Raw genomic sequence first — 24120 nt, forward strand, 5'->3', positions numbered from 1 at the left:
GTACCACTTGTGGTACTCGGGCTCCTTCTAGTGGTACGCACAGGAATCACTAAATTAAAGTCCCTGTAAAGGGAATTCTTAAATTTGTTTTTAAAAGTATTGCTGAAACACGTTACAAAGACTGTGAACTGTTTAGTACTAAAACAGTGGCTCGATGACGCTCTGGAGCCACTGAGCCTGGCCTCTCCCCTAACACTATAATAACTAGAGCACATTCACATCAGTTTGCCTGCACTATCGCGAGTTACTGTCACTACCGTAAGTTTAGTTACTACAGCCTACAGCTATCTAGTTATGCCTTCGTCGCGTAAATGCATATTACCTAGTTGTGATAAATTACAAATCAGCTTATGAAACAAAAATTAATTATATCAAGAAGAGGATACATTTTGTGAACAGCTACCTTGATCACCACCAACACCTGCCTCTGCAGTGATTGTTTTACACCGGATAGTTTTACAAACTTTCATCCGAAACAACTGGGATTCACTGATAATCCACTACAGAATGGGTCCGAAACGACTATCTCCCGCCCGGCCTTTATCCTCCCGTCCCGCCAACATCTGGTGCCATTGTTGGCAGTACGTGCCCACCAGTGTTGTCTTGTGTGCTTGTCTGCAGCTTTCCCGCGAGTGGGCGTGGTTTCAGCTAGGGTGACCACCTGTCCCGCTTTGCGTTGTACCGCACAGCATTTTCACCCCTTGTCCCGCACGTCGCATATTGAGAAAATGTCCCGCATTTTCATCAGTCTGTTGGGTTTTAATTATCATATTAAGAAAACATGCATGCAGTCTTTTGCCTTTTTAAGAAAGCAATTCATTTATTCTTTTTGCCACATCGTTTTTCACCTAGACATATTTAACAGCGCTTCGTCAGACGTAACATCCCGCCTTTCACAAATACAACAGCCGTTTTTAAAATCCTATCCAATGGTTGAAAAGAAAGGAGTAAACACGGTCACTAGTAGGTTGTGACGGCTGTCAATCAAAATGTGGAGCGGTGAATTGTTCCATGTAGAAAACGAATGGATAATTCGGTAAATTGGTTATATTCTTAATATATAATATAATATATAAGACTGTCAATGAACTAATTTCATGTTGCTTTATATTTTAATTGTTCATTATTGGACTTGGTCAGATCTGATGCCTGCTGCCTTTGGGCTCAGTGATGTTGAATTTAAATGACATGTACAATGTTACATTGATGTAATGGTGTTTTCTGGAAGGGACTAAAGAACAAAGTATTTTTATCATCTGAAAGGCAGAATAGGCCTACATATGTTTTTATTAAGTTACATAGACATTGTGTAACAGTTTCAGGTTATGTTTTAGTGTCGGTAACATGTCCCACATTGTCCCACACAAACTTAGTAATTGTCCCACATTTGGTTTGTTTGATGGTGGTCACCCTAGTTTCAGTCTCACGTCCCCAGTGTTTGAGAGCAGAGAATGCTGCTTATTTTTTCAAGATTTTGCTTGTCGCTTTTTTTTATCATTCAAATTTGTCTGGGTGGTTAATAACAAGTTTTAATAAGTAATAATAAGTTTTTCTGTGGTATGACAATTTTGACTTTACAGGGACTTTAAATGGAAATTAATGTTAAAACAATACATTTTATTTTAATCTTCATTTGAAAGTTTTTTACATTTAAGTACAGTAAAGTTTTCATTTAACCTTACAACACATTTTAATTTAATCATTATTTAGTTATTTTATTTACCTGTATGTAAGCACAGTGCAGTGTTAATGATCACGTGAAAAATCACTGTGAAAAAAATGAAAAACAATGAAAATTTACAATGAAAAAAAGTGACTGACAACAATAAATATTCTTATTAGGAATAAACTGCCTCGTTTTTGAACTGTGCTGAGCTGTAGCTGAATAGTTCGGCCTACTACGCTACTGTATTTTAATGTTGGTCATTATGGTGGTACTTGGAGAGCAAAATATTTTCTGAGGTGTTACTTGGTATAAAAAGTTTGAGAACCATTGTTTTACACCATTTCAACATTACTAAAAATGACTTGCGAAAAGAATCTTTCTAAAATAGAATCATTGCTTGCCACCGTCGCGGCTGGTTAGGACAAAAACGCTAATTAACATGGAAAAGATACCTTTTATCGCGTGTCATGTAATGCTATTATAAACTATTCAGTGTTCGCAACCTCATAAGGTTTATTTTACAATTCACACATTTAAACAAACAAGTACTTGCAAAACAATACATTTATAGTTTGTAAAATACACAGTGATGTCTATGGAAGCGGCAATAATCCATTGAAGACGTGATCTATTCATATCAGATACACATTGTGTAAGTAACTATAAAGTTTAATCTATTCTTCTCCCACTTTACCAGCCACTTACTTTCATGCATTTCAGGAGAAGTGGATGAATTGACGTGTTGTAAATCTGGCGACGCCCATCACGCATAATAGATCAACTAACATGATTATTATAGTTTTCAACAACGAAACACGTTCACTTGCATGTATTTGAGAATCTGAATATCAGGTAGTCACACAGCCAGCAAATTTGTGAATATTTTGAATAAAAAAAGGAAAAAGGAAATAAAAGCGATAGTTCTGCCATACAGCGCTATATTGTGGCTGTGGTGTGTCACGTGTAGGGATGAAACGGTATGGAAATTTCACATCACGATTATATTGACCCAAATTATCACGGTTATCAATATTATCACGGTTTTGTTCAAACAAGATGAAAGTGTTCAAAAGAACAGATGCACACACTTAAAACATTTCAACAAGTTTTATATTTTAAAATCAACAACCAACAAATACATCAAGCAGCTCTATGCACTTTTTTAAGCTAGATTCTATTCTGTGGGATTTCCTTCCTTATAATGGCTGTCGTCAATAGCAACGCACATAAATAATAATAATTTGTCGTAAAAATAATCTCTAATATTATCTCTGTAAATATATTCTCAAGCAATATTCTCATTAGTGTTCAGCAATGATGCATTTAAATCTAGCATACTATTTTGTGTAAGAGCCCAAACAGTCTCCTAGTGAAATAATGCATATCCATATTTCCATATGATTTGACAGTTTATTTTATTAAATATCAAAATGTGTGCATCATACCTGACACCTAGATGATCACTTTACAGCCAGTTTTATGACTCATTCTCTTCAAATGCTATTGAAGTTAGAAACGTGTATAACGTTACCGATGTTGTATGTAACTTTAGAGACGGTCCCTAAATTCGCCTGCGTTATGCCAGTCATATCAGATGCGCTGTGGTTCTGCTGTGTTTGTTTAAACCATTTTCGCTGCTGAAATGGAACAAAAACAGTCAACCACTGTATGATGAATGAATCTCCTGCATACAACGCACGTTTATCTCCGCTTTTAGTGCAGATTTGAGCGTGTGAGAGCGGCGCGCGCTCTGAACAAAACTCTGGCTAATCTGAACGCTTCTGATTATGAGACATTGCATTCATAAACTCAATAGAAACACGTGTAAGTGGTTATACTGCGCAACGGGATTATAACCGATAGCTTTTGAGAAGACTATAATAAGTTCAACTGCCAGAGTAGCTAGTGTGCAGCCGAAATAACGTTAACGTTACACCCGAAAATGGCGGTTGTTAATGTCAAGCCCTGATTATTATCCCTTAAATGTCACCCTAGTCTTGACTGAATTTGTTTGTTCGCTTCACGTTATTATTTCCCAGACGTAGTTTTGGTATTGAGGTCGAAGTCCACTTGCCTTGCGTTCGTAGTTTTGAAGTGTTTCCCCCTATTACAGCGACTTTCTTCTGGCATGTTCTGCAGACAGGTGACCATCTTCGATTAAGTTTCCCTCAGGACTTTTGTAAAAGCCAAAATATGACCACACCTCAGATTTGGTCCTTTTAGAAGGCTGAAAAATCTCCCGGTGCTGTCACTGCCTTCTGCCATTTCTTCTCATTCTAAAAGCAGCGGTGCTGCGCTAGACTGACGCTGACTGGACAAGATTTACCGCGAGTTTTCCCAATCGTGATAATCACACGCGGTTTTAATGATAATTAAATTTTATATGATATTACTAATTTTATCGTGAAACCGGTAATCGTTTCATCCCTAGTCACGTGACAAGCATGACTAGTCGTCATGGAAAAATACTTTAACAAAGTAACAACACCAAGAATAATACTTTTGTTATATATGTTATGTGTGAATATATTTTAGTAATGTTTTCTTTTCAATTTATACTTGCTGGAAGCAGTTCAGATTAAAATATTTAGCAAATATCAAGCTTTTAGTCATGTCACGCTTTACACCAATGCAAAACCAGCATATATAAATCAAGAGAATGATTCATCAACATGCAAGGTCATTATGATTAATATAAAAACAAGGGTGCGACCAAATTGTTAGTTGGTTGTACCTTTTGTACAATTGGTAATTGTACCTGGTACCGATCCCATTTGGCTAGCGCGCTTCCCATAATATTTACACATTAGGTCAGTGGGTGGGGAGTAGACGGTCTTTTGTGGCTGTTCAAACACATTCGAATGCGTTTTCGACTATCTCTGGAAGTGGTCGAAAGTGGAAGAGCTCAAAACGTTCTACACCCCGTTTACACCTGTGTTTAGTGTTGTCCACTTGTGATCCGATTGACCAAACCGCATCTTAATACCAGGGCCTATTTCACCATTAAGTTTCCTAACACTTAAGCTGCGTCCCAAACAATTCGCCTACTTATACTACGACCTAAAAGCATGTACTCTTTTTGTGATACATACTTTTGAATGTGTAGCAGAAGAGTATGCAAGCTTTAGGACATACTACTTCGTTATCTATAACGGACTCTGTTGCTTAGTTACGTGTATCCCGTCACTGTTTAAACTGCCCTGTCAATCATCGTCACAGTTAAAATCCTCCACATTCAATTTAATTTCCTACCGTATCGGACAGAAATGTAGCAGCACGTTGATCTGCCATTCGTGGGTCTTTAATGCAGAGACTCCTCTCATGTGTTTGCAGTTTAAATATAATGATGCATTTAAAAGGTAATGGCCAAACGTATCATTACGAAAGTTCACGGTGGTGCTGCTGCTGGTGAAATATAATGAGGATCACATTGAATAAATATCTTTTCGTCAGGTTAAATACTGATAATTGCTCACTCTACCCCTTTATCTAATCCTCTCTACTTAACCGTCAGACTCACACATCCATCATGTTTGTAGTTTTTAACACTTTTTTATCCACGTTTGTAGTTCTAATCGAATCCTCGGTACAACTCGCAATGGATTGTGGGCAATATCAGCCGTTAGAGTGTGCGTCGATCTGCACTTATAATTCTGACCGGAAATAGTAAACCATCCGGGAATCTTTTGGAATACTCTTTTCAACATACTACGATTTGGGATGTACTAATTCTATTTCCGAATACTATTTAGTACAGATAGTATGCGAATTGGGACGCAGCATTAGTGTGATTAGACTAGTTTCACGATCCTTCCTGGTCTCATTAGTGTTAAGATGATGGTTTATTAGCTTCTCTGTGTTTCCCAGCCCTAGTGCTCAGCTCACAATAGTGAAGGAATATTGATCAATTCTGAACGAGTTGTTTTTTTGCAGTTTATTTTAAATAAATGGTCTATGAGGACTGGTTTTGTATTGTGGTTCTCAAACTTTTTGACCTAAAGGCCCCCTAATGTCCAATACAATATTCAAAGTTTCCCTATATAATATCAACAGAACTATAACTAAAATTATTCATAATTAACTATAACATATTAACAGAAACTGGTTGTGTCGGCATAGGTAAATTAACTACAATTCATTTTGTGATTTCTTAAAAAAACAACTAAAGGAATATGAAATATTTCTTTAAAAAAATTAAGAAATGTGTTTTTAATTTACATCTTGGTTTGGATGTTAGATATTAAGTTAGATTGTTTGAGTATATTATTACTACTAATAATTTTAAGTCATCCTGTTGGAAGTTTGCTGAGGCCCCCTGGTTGAGAAGCAGTGTTTTTTCAATTGATCAAACTCAAAACTTTAAAAAGAGCAAGAAGAATTTGCACCTTTATATAACCACTTTAGACCAACACAAACACACTCCCACTTCAAATTTCTTTAACAAAACAGAAGCAAACTCGCACTTGCGCTGTACTGTGAGCTGACAAAACAACAGAAACACAACAACTATACAATACCAGCTGAGCGAAGATGACGTTTCTGCTGTGTTTATTGATGAGTGATGACGGGTTGTTTTCTGAATCTGTTATACTCAGTATGTCTTTCCCATTATATATTCAGCATTTTTACTTTTATAGTTAACTGCTAAAGTACAGTATCTGATTGCACTTTTACCAGTTTGTGTGTGTGTGTGTGTGTGTGTGTGTGTGTGTGTGTGTGTGTGTGTGTGTGTGTGTGTGTGTGTGTGTGTGTGTGTGTGTGTGTGTGTGTGTGTGTGTGTGTGTGTGTGTGTGTGTGTGTGTGTGTGTGTGTGTGTGTGTGTGTGTGTGTGTGTGTGTGTGTGTGTGTGTGTGTGTGTGTGTGTGTGTGTGTGTGTGTGTGTGTGTGTGTGTGTGTGGTCGTCATGCTCAGGTGGATGTGTTAGTTCATCTTTTGCTTTGGAGGTTATATGAGGGATGGACACCAGAGGGAGCCAGAGAATCCCACATCTCCGCATCTCTTTCTTTTGTAGAAAATGTTCATGTTCATTGTGATAGACATGTTGTTCTGCAATATTCAGTGTTTGCTCAAATATGATTAAAGCCACTTTGCATGATCAGAGTGCACTTTTATGTTTCATGTCATAAGACACAAATCCCATGTTTTTGATGTGTAATGTTATTAGCAATAGTTGAACATATTTAACAAATTCAGTATAGTATGAAAACTAGTGCTGTGTTCAAAATCACCCCCTATGCCCTCATTCACTATTCCCTATTCCCTACATTAGTCCACTAATATAGTTCAATTGAGGGAGTGAATGAAAACGGTCACCTGAAGGGCTGCCCTCTTTTGCATAGTTTGTGCTTGCTCCAGTATTAATGAAAAGATTCATAACTCTGTCATGTGGAAACTATGTGGAAACCTTAATTAAACCATTTAATACTCAATTAAAAAGTAATTTATACCTGTAGCCACATTAGTGCGACCCTGTGCATTATGGGTATTCTCTAGCCTTCCGTTAAGGGAGCATAGGCTGAATCCGAGATCATTCACTATTCCCTACTTTAGTCCACTAATACAGTTCACTTGAAGGAGTGAATGAAAACAAGTGAGTGAATTCAGACATCCGTTGTGTGTACATCGGCTGTACACTCGTTATCGCGGTGCAATGTGGGATAGAAGAAGTGCACTCAATAACGTCCACTATGGTTTCGGACACCACTACAAATGGCTGTCCCCTCAAAAACTGTCCTATTTAAGGGTATAGGGGGCGATTTCGGATTCAGCCATAGTGATCATCGATGCACAGAGTTTTGCTGTGCATTTTGACACTTTTTAGGGAGCGAACGTTTCAGTGCGCGGGAAGGATTATGAGATTGAAACGGCCCTTAAAATGGCTGACTCCCTGTCCCTGATCTGTGCCCTGACTACTGAACTAGGGAGCTTATTGAGACGCACCCTCAGTCATTTTATATGTCTGGATCTTAAAGGGGTGGTTGATTTATGATTTCACTTTTTAAACTTTAGTGTGTAGTGTTGCTGTTTGTGCATAAACAACATCGGCAAAGTTACAACGCTCAAAGTTCAAAGCAAAGGGAGATAATTTCTTTTAAAGAAATTGCTTTTTAAGGACTGCAACAAACGGCTGGTAGGAACTACACAAGCTTCCTTCCGGGTTAAGTGACATCACTAACCCTGACATTTACATAAACCCCGCCCCTGGCCTGGCCTGGGAACATGCAACAAAAGGGGTGATCATGACGAGTATGCTAATTAATGACTTGAAGATAGTTAACTCCACATCAGCTACATTAATTCATCAACTGACCAATCAGAAACGCCCATCTCATTGTACATGTTGTCACTTCTTGAGTCTCTCCATCATTGTCCGACTCCAGTTTGAACATAAAAGGCTGAACAGTTTCTGATATTTTCAGTGTGTGTCTGCGTGACGTAATTGGAGCTGCTAACATGAGCTCTTGAAGCTCCGCCCACTTTTATAAAGCAGCAGCTCACTTGCATTTAAAGGGAAAAACACAAAAACGGCATGTTTTTGCTCACCCTCAAAAAGTGACAATTTTAACATGCTATAAAAAATTATCTGTGTGGTATTTTGAGCTAAAACTTCACATACACACTCTGGGCACATCAGAGACTTATTTTACATCTTGTAAAAAGGGGCAATCAACCACCCCTTTTTAAAATGGTGATTTCTGACCGTAATTGCAGTATTTACTTATTCATTGCAGTAAGCAAACAATTATTTTCACTCAACTACTTTTAGTGACCAACACTGTAAAATATATCTCTGCCCTACATTTTGCAAGCATGCAACCTACAGTTAGAAAACCTGTTTTGTTTAGTTAAATGTCTATTGTCAATATTATTCATTATGTATTGAACATTGATTTCCTTTATCATTGCTTTCCCTTTAAGATTTTACTGCAACACTTCATGACGTGCATTGACCATGTTAAATTCATTGTAAAACACTGGCTTGATATTTCTCTCATATGACGATGACCTCTCTCTGTATTTGCAGTGCTGATGCTAAACTCCTGGAGGAGGCTGTCGTCCCGCTGGCTAAGACTCTGAGTATGTGTGTTTGTATGAGTAATTTACTGCCATTTCATTACAGCCGTCTGTACAAAGAGACACACACTGATTTCAAACCCACTGTACTGTGAAATAAAGCTCTGTAATTTGGGTCTGTGTGCGCAGCCACACCATTCAAATGATTACCGATCCCAAGTCAACTCTGCTTTTATGATGTACTGTATGTAATTTATTGCGTTTATTGACTCGTTTTTACCACTAAATCACAAGGATCCTTAATGCATTCTGTTGATCTGGTTTAGTAGCACTTATCATAAACAACCTACAGATGGGAAATGATGTTTTGTGTTTTTGATCATCTGTCTCGGCCCTTTATAGTTCAGAACAACCCCAGGTCCGGGAACTTTGGGGCGTTGGTGAGAGTCTTTCTCAGCAGAACCAAAGAACTGAAGATTTCCACAGAATGCCAAGAGTAAGTGAGATACGTCTCGACTAATGTGTGCATGTAAGAGTTGTATGTAGTTTTAAATATTCATAAACAATGAATAATATGAAGACACCTAGTATCCAAAACCCATTGCATGAAAACTGATAGGGATTCACCGATACCAGTCAGTTATGCCTGAAGTAAACGTAAAATCTGATGTTGAGTAACATTGTATTGGCTCCATGCATTAGGTCATAATATAATAAACCTCCTGCTGTCTCTCAATCTTTTTTTAATATTATTTTATTATAGTTTTTCAATCATTAAAAACAGACCGTAACAGACAAAGAGACCCTTCATATAAGAGAAATCTACAGAAAGTTATTGTTACAAATCTTAAATAACAAATAAATCCTTTTATATCCTATATATTGTGATTTATTCATATCATTTTTTATTTTTAAAAGAATTGGAGGAAAAGATGCACCGAGAATTTTTTATAATTGGATCAAATCGTTTTATAATCGAATCTAATCGTTACTCTCTGAATTGTAAATTAATCGTATTATTATAGAATCGTTACTCTCTGAACTGTAATCGAATCGAATTGTTACTCTGAATTGTAATTGAATCGGTTTATAATCGAATCGATTTGTTACTCTCTGAATTGTAATCGAATCGTTTTATAATTGAGTCGAATCATTGCTCTCTGAACTGTAATCTAATCGTTTTGTAATCGAATCGTTACTTACTGAATTGTAATCAAGCTATTTTATAATCGAATCGTTGCTCTCTGATCTGTAATCGAATCGTTTTTATAATCAAAACGAATCGTTACTTACTGAATTGTAATCGAATTGTTTTATAATCGAGTCGGATCTTTGCTCTCTGAACTGTAATCGAAACGTTTTACAATCGAGTCGAATGTTGCTTTCTGAACTGTAATCTAATCGTTTTGTAATCGAATCGTTACTTACTGAATTGTAATCAAGCTATTTTATAATCGAATCGTTGCTCTCTGAACTGTAATCTAATCGTTTTGTAATCGAATCGTTACTTACTGAATTGTAATCAAGCTATTTTATAATCGAATCGTTGCTCTCTGAACTGTAATCGAATCGTTTTTATAATCAAAACGAATCGTTACTTACTGAATTGTAATCGAATCGTTTTATAATCAAATCATTATTCTCTGAATTGTAATCGAATCATTTTATAATCGAGTCGGATCTTTGCTCTCTGAACTGTAATCGAAACGTTTTACAATCGAGTCGAATGTTGCTTTCTGAACTGAAATCGAATCGTTTTATAATCGAATAGTTACTCTCTGAACTGTAATCAAATTGTTTTATAATCAAATTGAATCGCTGCTCTCTGAATTATAATCGAATCGAATCGTTACTCTCTGAATTGTGATCAAATAATTTTATAATTGAGTCGAATCGGTGCTCTCTGAACTGTAATCGAATCATTTCATAACCAAATCGAATCGTTACTTACTGAATTGTAATCGAATAATTTTAGAATAGAATCAAATCATTACTCTCTGAATTGTAATCGAATCATTTTATAATCGAGTCAAATCGTTGCTCTCTGAACTATAAGCAAATTGTTTTAAAATCAAATCGAATCGTTACTCTCTGAATTGTAATCGAACCGTTTTATAATCGAATCGTTACTCTCAGAACTGTAATCGAATCGTTTTATAATCAAATCATTACTCTCTGAATTGTAGGCAAGTAAAGATCCTCTAGTATAGTATATACTAACACCTTGTGTGTGAAATTGGCTGAGATTTTTTTTTTTTTGTTGAGAAATATATATAAAAAAAAAAAGTATTTTCCCACACAGGCTTTTCCACGACATTTAGGACACTTTAACTAATCACTCAGGACGGTACCGCTGAGATGTTTTTGATGAAGCTTTTTGTGATGTTTTTTTCCCATGGGAATAACAGCGGTGCAGGCCACAGCATCATATATACATACACACACACACAGACACATACCACCAGAGCTGATGTTTGTGCTCAAAGTGTTACTGTAGCATAAATCCCGACCCGAGCAGGGAGTGACCCAGCGCTCCTACAGCGCGTGCATGTGAACTTGTCTCACTGTGATCCTCTGAGAGAATATTTATGATGTGCTCTGATCTGAACTATGCAGAGATCAAACCCTCAGTCACACATTTGATCCAGGGTCAGCTGATGTGATCGCTGCATATGTGAGCTGTTTCTCAGTGTATGAACTTGTAATGATATAGTAACCACTACAGCCGCCTGACAGCCTGTGTGTGTGTGTGTGTTGGTTTAGTCAAGGATGATCCAAAACCACTGACAGGGTCAAGCCACAGTTCACAGGCTGCTGTAGGTCAATAATTATCTATGACTCTCTCTCTTTCTCTTTCTCTCTCCCTCTAGTCAGTTATTCATCTGGCAGGCCCATAATGCTTTGTTTCTGGTGCGCTGTTTGCTGAAGGTCTTCATCAGGGAGATGAGCGAAGAAGAGCTGCACTTACAGTTCTCCTACCAGGAGAGGGAGCCAGGAACCTACGGTATATCTCTCTCTCTCTCTCTCACACACACACACACACACACACACACACACACACACACACACACACGTTGGGTTTTCATGTTTTATGGGGACTTTCCATAGGCGTAATGGTTTTTATACCGTACAAACCGTAAATTCTATCCCCCTACACTGCCCCTACCCCTAAACCTACCCATCACAGGAGACATTCTGCATTTTTACATTTTCAAAAAACATCACTTAGTCTGATTTATAAGATGTTTTCCTCATGGGGACCAAAAAATGTCCCCACAAGGACGAGGATTTCGGATATTGCCATCTTTGTGGGGACATTTTGTCCCCATAACGTAGGGATTACCAGTCCACACACACACACACACACACACACACACACACACACACACACACACACACACACACACACACATTAATTGGCTTCACTATAGTAATTTCAAATATCCGCATAAATCAGTTTTTGACATGTTTAAGTATTTTTGACACTCACAAATATAGTCAAACCAGTACCCGCACACACAAATAGATTTTTACCCAGTTACCTAAATAAGAACTTACAATAGATTTCTATTTTTGTTTTAATAACGCTTTACCACAATTGTTTGGTTAATACATAATCTTTGTTAATGTTAATGAAAATACAATAGTTCATTCATGAAATGAACATGAACTAATATTAATAAATGCTAGTTTGAAAGCATTATTTTTTGTTGTTTGTTCATGTTAGCTAATGTAGTTAATGTTAAAAAAATTGTAAAGCAAACAGCTAACACTACACCTATATGAAAGCTTACTTTTGAAATAAAAAAAACATTATTTATTTGTTATGTATTTATATATCTGTTTATATTTCTAAATGTTCCAGGATGAAAGAGACTGTGTCCATAATGTATAGCTGAATATATTGATCTGCCTTTCGATGAAGCTAGTTATAATTACTCCAGACTAGCACTAAAATATCTGATGTCCATTATCAAACACACACAGTGTTATTTTAGTATTATTTATATACTATTACAGTTTTTATTAATAATTTGAATGACCTATTATTTTTTTATTTTCAGTTATCGTGTTAATTTATTTTTCCATTTATTAAATGTATTCTTTTTTAATTTTTAGTAATTTTATGATGTGCTTTTGTCATTTTATACATTTTTATATTAATATTACTATTTAGGTTTAATACATTTTTTATTGAAGTCTACATTTTTATTCATTTCTGGTTAACAATTTATAATAATTTTAGCACTTAAACTCATTTCAGTTAGTTTCTCATTTTTGTTTAGTTTAAGTATTTTATCTAATATTTATATTTTATTTCTTTATTTATAGTTTTTGTTTTTGTTAATATCCCTGACACACATTTCCCACATTGTATTAATATTAGGATATGTCTATTATTTTTATATTTTCAGTTATCATGTTAATTTTTTAAATTTTATTTAAATATTTTGTTTTTTAATTTTTTTCAATTTTATAATGTACATGTCATTTTATACGTTTTTATATTAATATTAATATTTAGGTTTCATTTATTTTTGTATTACATTTTTTAAATTTGATTCATTTCTAGTTAATAATTAATAATAATTTTAGTACTTGAACTCATTTCAGTTAGTTTCCAAGACATTTCTCATTTTTATTTAGTTCAAGTTTTTAATCTAATATATATATATTTTATTTCTTTATTTTAAAAAAACACAATGTTTTTAATAGTTTTTGTTAATAACCACGACACACATTTCTGTTTCAGCATCACAGCAAGACACATTTACTTCATGTATGTCATGCTAGTTTGAGACTGGCTCGGGTCATTTCCTGATCCTGTTCCCTCTTCTTTTCCTGCACATTTCCTGTCATCTCTCCAGCGTACTTATCAATAATAATGGCCGAAGGGCAAAATAAAAGCGCCTTTTCAGCACTAGCGCATTTATGGTATTTGTGTCTGTCTGTCCAGCCTGACAGCTTCTCAGTTTGATGTGTCACAACCCTTAGCCAAATGAGCATAAATGTCATCTCTGACCAATCAGAATGAGCGCCATACAGAACCAGTGACCTAAAGAAACTTTTCACAGACTATATTTACGTTGCTGATGTGTCAGCATTCCCGTCTCTGACCTGACCGTGATGTGTGTGTGTGTGTGTGTGTGTGTGTGTTAACAGACTCCATCTGTGAGGATCTTCTGGAGGAGCTGGTCTGTAATTTGGTGCATCTCATCGTTGAAGTGCCGCTTCTGTGAGTACCGACGAAGAACTGTGTGTGTTTGTTTTGTTCTGGATTTCTCTGTCTTGCAAATAATAAGTGATAAAGTGTGTCTCAGTGTGAGAGGGAGGTGTGTGCGTGTGTTATTGTCATGATATATGACGGGTCTCTCACGTACAGCGTGTGAAGGTCAACTCTGACTCAAACAATGAGGTGTCACTGTCATTATTTATACACACAAATATCTTTTCATGAAGTTCAAGAATTTAAAAAGTAGGACTGTTCATGCTGCCAAACATAATCATGCCATCTGACCTTTATTTATATAGCGCGCTTAATACAATACAGATTGTTTCAAAGCAGCTTCACAGTAATAAACGTAAATCAAAACGTAAAACCATGAGCTTCTTAAAAGCGTGACATTTTGCTCCTGTATTTTTACACGCTCCCTTTACGTGTTTTTCCATGAGTGTGTCTCATCAGACCTCTGTGTGACCCGCTGTCATTTACACACCTGAGTGGAGGACACCTTCATGCATGAAATCATGATTTATTGAGTGACGCCCTTCGCACACACATCTGTAAATCTTTGTAGAGAGCCCATACACAGATAACCACACCGCCACTGCATTATTCAGCTCTCCTCCTGTATGTCTCCAGTGTTTGTGTGTGTTTTTATGTATTCAATAGACGGACAGATTTATCCGCTCTGAATGTAAATCTGTTTTGTCATGTTTTAGAGTGTCCTTGTGTTCCACCCAGTCTATAATGAGAACCGTATTACGCTGATCATGATGATGGATGTGTGTGAGTGTGTATCTCACTGTTCAGTCCTTAAAATGCCTTATTTATTATTAAACCAAACACATTTGTGATCTTATTAAAGGAGACCTATTTTACAAAGGTCCTTTTTGGGCTCTACTAGAACAGGTTTCCATGCTTAAATGTTCAAAAAGCACATTATTTTTCTCATATTTTGTCATTGTTGCAGCTCCTCTCTTCCCAGTCTGTCAGTAACTCTTTGTTTAGTTCAGAACTGGTTCCAAATTGTCTCTATGAAGCCCCTCCTTCTGAAAAGGGTGTGTTTCCAGTGTGCTGTGATTGATCAACCGCATGTTTGGGAAGTCCTGCCCTTATCAAATTCCTCTCCATAACAATTCCCTCTTTTTTGTCATGAAGTTCTTTGTATTCAGACACCAAAGGACCAGCAGCTCTACATTCATCTTGCCTCAGTGCATCTTCTTTGTCAATGTGTGCTTGGCAAGACCGTTTTGTGCTTGAGCGACACCAAGTCGTGTTTTACTGTAACTTCAGCAGCTCCAGGCACGTGAACAAAAGCAGCAATCTCATTGGTCAGCCAGTTTTTAACGCGGCGCGTCAAACCAAAAAACGAACCCGAGGCACTTTGCTCGTTGGTGTGCATACTCACATTGGCGCCCTTTGTTGAGCCTCGAGGTGTTAAACTTTGGCGATAAACACGTGCACTATAATTGTCCTGGTGGGAATAAGCTTTTAGTTTGGCGTTTGCCATCTAGTTGAAGAAAATATACTGGTTTAAATATCCTGTGCATAGCGCTTTCATCATTTATATTGAGATTTTGATCATGAGATTTCAACAATACGAACCATATAGCTACAATAAACTTTATAACCTGTACGTTGATGAAAATGTAATGCAATGCACTTATTGCCTCAGATGTGACAGTCAAAATATAGGTGTCATTCGCTCGTCAAAAACCTTGTAACTCCATTTGAGCTTGATTTTCATAACATTTTTATATTATAATGACCCATGCAATTGTCTGACCATAGTTAAATAAAGCAGCAATACCAACTTCGACAATTAAATACGAGGTTTCCGCCCGACAGCGACAATATGTAAATTTGTTGTTTTATCATCACGAAAATCATATTAGCCATATAACCTGATTGTGTTCTTATCTGACTTAAACTCAAGTTTCACATTAAACGTGAGTACTACTTTTAAAATAATATCTACTTTTAATATTCCATTTGAAGCAGTTTTGTTTGTGCAATTTTTATGTAGTGGTGTGCCGTGGCAAAAAAAAGGTTGGGAAACACTGTTCTAGACAACAATAGAGACGTTTCAGGGTGTTCAGAAGCAGTGACACTGAGAATAACTCCTGCTGGAGGGGCTTTCCAGACGTTTTCCATGCTCAAACAGCAGAATTGAACATCTTTAAAGGGGCACTTCAGTGCTGGGAAGATGAATGTGTATTTAAACATGGTCATTTATGTAGTAGAAATGTGTAATTATTTTTGAATTTGGTGCCTTCTAGACCAAAATACAGAAAATGTATTTTTGTCTCATGTGGATGAAAGACAACAACTCCCAGAATGCACTTGCTTCGCTGCCCTATGAGGCCACTCCCAAAGCCACGGCTACCGGTTATCACTTGCCCACCGCAGCACCGCCCCACCGTCGTTTTGATATTCATAGTAATAAAATAATTTTGTTCAGTTAGAGAACAGACACTACAATTAAAATCTGAACGTGTCTTTTCAATAAAGTGTGAGTGAGCCGAACGAAAGTCACGTCTCAAACGCAGCAGGAGTCAGATTTCATTCATCACGAGAGCAAAGTAAGAGTTGAGCAGAGCTGAGGTAATCGCGGCTTTCATTCACGAAGCGTGTCCAGTCTGCCGTGTTTTCAGATCATGCCTATGGAAGCTTAACTTTCATAGGAATTCATTGAAAAGTTGAAACACTCACTTTGCTCCGCACCGCTCCGTTATGAATGCCCAAGCCGAGCGGCCGTGCGCATTTACATTCTGTGAATGAGATCCCTCCCCTATGGGCGAGTTGAAAACATGTGGAACAGCTCCTTATACTTGCTGTAGTCTCTAGCCTCTAGCCAAAAAATCCTCCGATGATGCAAAATGACAATATTGGTGTTATCAGAGGATTTTTTCCAGAAATAAAAGTACCATAATTTGAATGTACTACCGGGTTTCTACTGATACAAAGCTTAATGCTAAATCGCTGAAGTAACCAGTGATTCATCAGTGCACGTTATTCTAAAGAAAACTCCTCACTAAGACTTTCTTAAATCCATCAAGTCAGAGTAGGGATGGGTATCGAGAACCAAATTGAGTTCCAAATTGCCCAGAACCGGTGATTCGATGAGAAACGTGCATTTCGATTTCGCTTATCGGTTACTGTATGCACATTTCATTGTGATTTTTAACCGCTGCACGCACACACACACACACACACACATACATTCCTGTGCTGCAGACACACACACACACATGCGCACAGAACGGCTTCTCATAGTGAATGAATAGTGCGCGATAATGAACTGAGTTCTCTTCCTCGTCTTTTTGCACCACACGCAAATGGACAAATACTCACAAAAATGTCAAAATACTCTTGTAAACACAGTCGGTTATGTCGTTGACAGCAGATTTTCTTGATGCCGTCTCTATGATAACGTTAATCAAACAAAAGACGTGCACTGTTTTCTGTGCTGCAGACACACACACACACGTGCACACAGAACGGCTTCTCATGGTGAAGAATAGTGCGCGATAATGAACTGAGTTCTCTTCCTCGTCTTTTTCAGCACGCGAATGGACAAATACACACAAAAATGTCAAAATACTCTTGTAAACACAGTCGGTTATGTTGTTGACGGCAGATTTTCTTGATGCCGTTTCTATGATAACGTTAATCAAACCACAAAAGACGAGAGAACTCACTTGCTGTTCTAGACAGAATAACTTTTAACTATATTTATAATGTATAGGCTATATAATTGATCAATAAAGTGCAGTTATTTTACATTTAATTACAGCTTTTTGTACCTACCTGAAAATGTTCATTTCAATTGTATTTATTTGTGCAATTGCTAATTTGTTTATTTGTTCTTTTTTAATTAATTAGAGAGTGTTTACTTCTCTTTAATAATGCTTGAAATGTATATTAGGCTTTTTCTTTTTTGCAAAAGTTGCTAGCCTGTTGACTTCTGTTCATGGTATTCAGCTACAATGAAATGTTTTCCAATAATACCCGAGTAATAAATGTGTTTTTTACCCTATTTGAATCGAAATTGTGAATCGATAAGAATTGGAATCGATAAGCAGAATCGGAATCGTTAAAATTCAGATGATACCCAACCCTAAGTCAGAGTCAGTGCACTCGCTCCAAATCATAGCAGCACACAAAGGTTATATCCTGATCTCATACTCTATCTCTCTCTCCAGTTATTTTCCATCTCTACACCGTTTCTTTCAACAAAAGTGCCAAAAAAGTACCTTCAAAATAGCTAAATTAATAAACGATGAGAAGAAATGATCAGCCGTGTCAGACAACATTCACACACATACGATCTTGATCAGAACAGATTGAAAATTCAATTGAATGTCAATGGGAACAGTTTGTCTGGGTCATATTTCATCATTTTGAAAATTGTCACAATGCAAAATATCTTAATTACATATTATGCAGTGTAAAATGGATTTGTTTATTAATTATACAAATAATATTTCTTTGTTTGTTTATTCATCATGGTTTGAATTTTGGGATGAAATGTGACCTGGATATGTTTTCACGAGATTCATGCAAATATTGAACATCTGTGTCTGTTGCAATAGACTGAAAGCTGTTTCCACTGTTAAATGACAGTAATAACTCATTTTTTACTGAGAGTTTGTGAATCAGAAGGCATTGAGAACTACCCGAGAAAAGGAGGAAGGTCACGTAAACACGACTGGAAGTTTTATGCAGGTTTTTGAACATAAAGCCTGTTATTTTTGCTGGCTCCCGTGTGTAAGTGGATTGCGTAGCTGTTGTATTGTAACCCAGTCCAGTCTGCTGTTGTTGTCCCGTGTCTGTTTTTGTTGCCGCTTGTCTCGTTTCCTTGCTACGTGCTGACCAAAAGAAGTCAGGCGCGGGTCACATTCAGATCCCCGACTCGCTGGTTCTGTAGCCGGAGACGGGATTCTTATCACGCTGCTGTGAAGGATATTGTGAATTGTAGTTCACATTACCGCACTGATCAAAACAAGAAATAAAATAGCTGCAGAGACACAAACATCAGGTGATGAAGAATCACGTACGTCGTTCCAAGCCCATACCACACTCTTTTTTTTCTGTGTAACACAAACGAAAATGTTTAGCACTGCTTTTTTTTCATACAATGAAAGCATATAGTGAAAAAGAGCTGCGCATGAATGCACCATAAACACATGACTTCACAAGACAAGAGAAGGGACTGACTGAAATTAAGGCTGTTATTCATAATTGTGCATGTCCGATAGAAAAACACGCACATGTTTGTGTCCGTTTTGACTTTTTACCATAGGTGGAGCAAATTTTTCAATGATAAAATTCCATATATGGTGCTCAAGGAGACTAATTTTTTTGTGTCATTTGGACAATATTCAAACTTTACAAAACATGACAGAGGCAAGGCTGTTCATAAAATTTTGCTCATGTCTGTGGTTTTGTTGTAATAATAAGTAATTTAATATAAAAAAGGACCAACATATATTTATGATCAGCTCAACATGGAGATACACATCCCTCATCCCTGTTATGTTTTTGTAGTAGTCATCTCAGTTTAGTACATTTGACCTAGTCCTCAGAATTCTGCTGATTTTCTTCATTTCAACTTTTCAACTAGTCAACGAAAAAGTATTTTGTTACTTTTTTTTGTAGTGTGTTTTTGTTTTCAAAAGCACATTTCAGTTGTGTGATTTTTAAGAGTTGTCTTGGTTATTAAAATTCAATTTATTATAAAACAATTGAAAGCACTACAGTAATGTTGTAGATAATGTAACTGGGTATGATTTAGCGTGTCATAAGCCCAGTTTGTGGGGTTGGTTCCCATTGCAAAAACAGAATCCTTATAGGAAACTCTTCATGTTATTATGAATGTAAACGTGTGTGTGTGTGTGTGTGTGTGTGTGTGTGTGTGTGTGTGTGTGTGTGTGTGTGAGAAAGTGAAAGGGAATCATGCCAAGTGACTTCACAGCACTGGGAAGTGGAAGTGAAGTGAGAAATCTGGAGGAAGGAAACAAGACACAATAGAAAGAGAGAGAGAGATTGTTCTATTGATGTTGTGTAAGTGTGTGTGTGTGTGTGTGTTTTGAAATTGAGAGGGGGCAGTGAGTTCATTTTGCAGTACGACTTCACTATTTGGATGATTTTGATGAATGATAATGTGATCGGTTTGTCTGGTTCATATTTCACAATTTTTCATTTTATTTTGAAAATGCTGTCACAATGCAAAATATTTAATGCTCATAAAATGTTTTATTTTATGCATTATATAATGCATTATTTCCTTTCTTCCATTCCATTTTTCTGGTCTTCCGTTCTTCCTTTTCTTTCCTTTCCTTTGTTCCGTTCTTCCCTTCAGTTCCATTCCTTTCTGTTCCATTTCTTTCCATTCCTTCTCTTTCTTCCTTTCCTTCCCTCTCCATTCTGCCATTCCTTTTATTTTCTTTATTTTCATTTTGCTTGTTCCGTTCTTCCTGTTCTTTCCTTTCGTTTGTTCTGTTCTTCCTTTCCGTTCCATTCCTTTCCTTTATTCTGTTCCCTTCTTACATTCTTCCCTTCCGTTCCATTCCTTTCCATTCCATTCCTCTCCATTCCGTTCTTCCATTCTGTACTTCTGTTCCTTTTCCTTTCCTATTTTCTTTTTCTTTCCTTTCCTTTCCTATTTTCTTTTCTTTCCCTTTTCTTTCCTTTCCTATTTTCTTTTCTTTCCCTTTTCTTTTCTTTTCTTTTCTTTCCTTTCCTATTTTCTTTTCTTTCCCTTTTCTTTCCTTTCCTTCTCTTTCTTCCTTTCCTCTCTATTCTGCCATTCCTTTTCTTTCTTTTCCCTTTGCTTGTTCCGTTTTTCCTTTTGTTTGTTCCGTTCTTCCTTTCCGTTCCATTCCTTTCCTTTCTTCTGTTCCGTTATTACATTCTTCCCTTCTGTTCCATTCTGTTATTCCATTCTGTACTTCTGTTCCTTTTCTTTTCTTTCCTTTTCTTTTCTTCTCTTTCCTTCTCTTTCTTCCATTCCTTCCCTCTCCATTCTGCCATTCCTTTTGCTTTTCTTCTCTTCAGTTCTGTTCTTACGTTCTTCCCTTCCGTTCCATTCCTTTCCATTCTATTCCATTCCTTTCCTTTCTTCTGTTCTTACATTCCGTTCTTCTATTCTGTACTTCTGTTTCCTTTCTTTTCCTTTCCTTTCCTTTCTTTTCTTTTCGTTTCCTTTCCTTCTCTTTCTTCCGATCCTTTCCTTCTCTTTCTTCCGATCCTTCCCTCTCCATTCTGCCATTCCTTTTCCTTTCCTTTCCTTTCTTTTTCTTCTCTTCAGTTCTGTTCTTACGTTCTTCCTTTCCTTTTTCCTTCCTTTTCTTTTCTTTCCTTTCCCTTTCCCTTTCTTTCCTTGTCTTTCTTCTGTTCCATTAATTTGTTCCTTCCCGCTCCATTCTTCCTTTCTGTTCCATTCCTTTCCTCTCTTCTGTTCTGTTCCGTTATTACGTTCTTCCCTTCCCTTCCCTTCCCTTCCCTTCCCTTCCCTTCCCTTCCCTTCCCTTCCCTTCCCTTCCCTTCCCTTCCCTTCCCTTCCCTTCCCTTCCCTTCCCTTCCCTTCCCTTCCCTTCCCTTCCCTTCCCTTCCCTTCCCTTCCCTTCCCTTCCCTTCCCTTCCCTTCCCTTCCCTTCCCTTCCCTTCCCTTCCCTTCCCTTCCCTTCCCTTCCCTTCCCTTCCCTTCCCTTCCCTTCCCTTCCCTTCCCTTCCCTTCCCTTCCCTTCCCTTCCCTTCCCTTCTCCATTCTGCCATTCCTTTTACTTTACTTTCCTTTTTTCCTTCCTTTTCTTTCCTTTCCCTTTCCCTTTCTTTCCTTGTCTTTCTTCCGTTCCATTCTTTTGTTCCTTCCCGCTCCATTCTTCCTTTTCTTTTCCTTCCCCTTGAATTTTGGGGTGAAATATATTTTCTGAGATTCACACAAATATAACTATTTATTGATAATTTGTTTATTTACAATCTTACGGATTTACATTTACATTTAATAATTACATTTTCAAACAACATTTGCATACGGACATTCTTGACAAATAAAAAGATTCACACAAATATAACTATTGTTTCTTTTACAATCTTACTTGCAATAATACTTAGGTGTCCTTATGTTACAGTGATTTAATCTCGACCACGGTAAAACCCTCTTGATCATGGTCAAATTCACTGTAAATCACAGTGATTGTCTTATTAACAGATAAATGTATGTATTAATGTTTATCCGGTCTCTGTTTCCTTAGCGACATCACCTACAACATCCTGTTTGAATCTGTGACCACCCTTCTGGTGCTGTTGTCCTATCAGCTCTTTCACAAGGAGATTCTGAGGGAGGGGCTTATTTACGGCTACCTGACCAAAGGACGATGGTGAGAAAGAAGGTTCACCATACTTGCCGTTTCTGCAATTATTTGTGAAAATGACTTGCAATTTCTGACACCAAAGGTTTTTCAGTGTACATTTGTGTACTATACGATTGATAATATAGAAAGACTAGTAACAAAACTAGAATGGTAAGGCTCAGATACTCTACATACCTGAATAGACTTGTCTAATTAATCCAGAGTTCCAGTGATGCATCATAAACTTCTTAACTCAACAACCAGAGCCAATACGAGTTAAAAGTTGTTGCCCACCGCAGTGTTTTATTCTTATGAAGTTTGTCCCAGTGTGATAATGTGGCCCCCTGACCGGCATTAACAGAAGGACGACTGTCAAGCGCTGCCATTTCATATGCAAATGAGGGTGTTCATTAATTCGCCAGATGCTCTCGTCTGGAGCTTTGCTTGAGTTCACCCGGAGGGCTCGTTTGCATCGCACCAGTGATACTGAGCTTTTAAAGTTCCCTCGTTAGCTCTTCAGCTCTGCAGCTGAGCTTGCATGTCTAAGGTCGTTAACGAACACTCGTCAAGCCTCACGAGTGACTTCAGGACTGAGACATACTCAATGCAAGTGCATGAAAGCAAAGACGTCCAGCTACACAAGCGCCTTAACTGCGCTTCACAACGCAAAAGAGCATTGAAAATACCATCAATTTCCAGAAACCACAAACTCTTGGCGTTCCAGCCATTTGCATGTTTCTTTAATTCTCATGTTCTGTCTTGACATTCTTTATCTTCCCAGAGACTCTTATGCTAATGTACTAAAAATGATAGTCATTTTCTAAAATGCCCTATTATTTTCTTTTCAAATTGTTTTTCTGTTCCTGGGTTCTAATAATAACCATGTAACTGTGGTCGGCTGTTTTAAATGTCAAAAGTCATCTGTCTATCTATCTGTCTCTCTTTGTCTGTCTGTCTATCTATCTGTCTCTCTCTCTGTCTGCCTGTCTATCTATCTGTCTCTCTCTCTCTCTCGCTCTCTCTGTCTGTCTGTCTATCTACAGTGAGGAAAATAAGTATTTGAACACCCTGCTATTTTGTTTTCGTTTGTATTTTTTTGTTATTTAAGTTTTCCCACTTAGAAATCGTGGAGGGGTCTGAAATTGTCATCGTAGGTGCATGTCCACTGTGAGAGACATAATCTAAATAAAAAAAATCCAGAAATCACAGTGTATGATTTTTTAACTATTTATTTGTATGATACAGCTGCAAATAAGTATTTGAACACCTGTCTCTCAGCTAGAATTCTGACCCTCAAAGACCTGTTAGTCTGCCTTTAAAATGTCCACCTCCACTCCATTTATTATCCTAAATTAGATGCACCTGTTTGAGGTCGTTAGCTGCATAAAGACACCTGTCCACCCCATACAATCAGTAAAAATCCAACTACTAACATGACCAAGACCAAAGAGCTGTCCAATGACACTAGAGACAAAATTGTACACCTCCACAAGGCTGGAAAGGGGTACGGGGATAGCCTTTCCTAGCCAAGCAGCTTGGTGAAAAAAGGTCCACTGTTGGAGCAATCATTAGAAAATGGAAGAAGCTAAACATGACTGTCAATCTCCCTCGGACTGGGGCTCCATGCAAGATCTCACCTCGTGGGGTCTCAATGATCCTAAGAAAGGTGAGAAATCAGCCCAGAACTACACGGGAGGAGCTGGTCAATGACCTAAAAAGAGCTGGGACCACCGTTTCCAAGGTTACTGTTGGTAATACACTAATGGTGCGTTCACACCGGACGCGATTCGCGCGAGTGATTTACATGTTAAGTCAATGCAGAGACGCGAAATGGCATTCTGCGGCGCGATTCGCGCGAA

At 37.4% G+C, this 24120-nt stretch overlaps 1 protein-coding gene across 2 annotated transcripts in view; it reads left to right on the plus strand.

Moving 5' to 3' along the window:
* The window catches only part of dym (dymeclin), a 115004-nt gene that overhangs the window by 6731 nt on the left and 84153 nt on the right, over positions 1 to 24120 (plus strand). For both annotated transcript variants that reach the window (XM_079834073.1, XM_079834072.1), the window contains exons 3-7: positions 8691 to 8743; positions 9083 to 9176; positions 11551 to 11684; positions 13844 to 13916; positions 22163 to 22288. In XM_079834073.1, the coding sequence (XP_079690199.1) occupies positions 8691 to 8743; positions 9083 to 9176; positions 11551 to 11684; positions 13844 to 13916; positions 22163 to 22288 (480 nt within the window). The remainder of the gene's footprint in view (positions 1 to 8690; positions 8744 to 9082; positions 9177 to 11550; positions 11685 to 13843; positions 13917 to 22162; positions 22289 to 24120) is intronic.

This window comes from Gobio gobio (assembly GCF_949357685.1).
Source record: "Gobio gobio genome assembly, chromosome: 14".
In the NCBI taxonomy this organism is placed as follows: Eukaryota; Metazoa; Chordata; class Actinopteri; order Cypriniformes; family Gobionidae; genus Gobio; species Gobio gobio.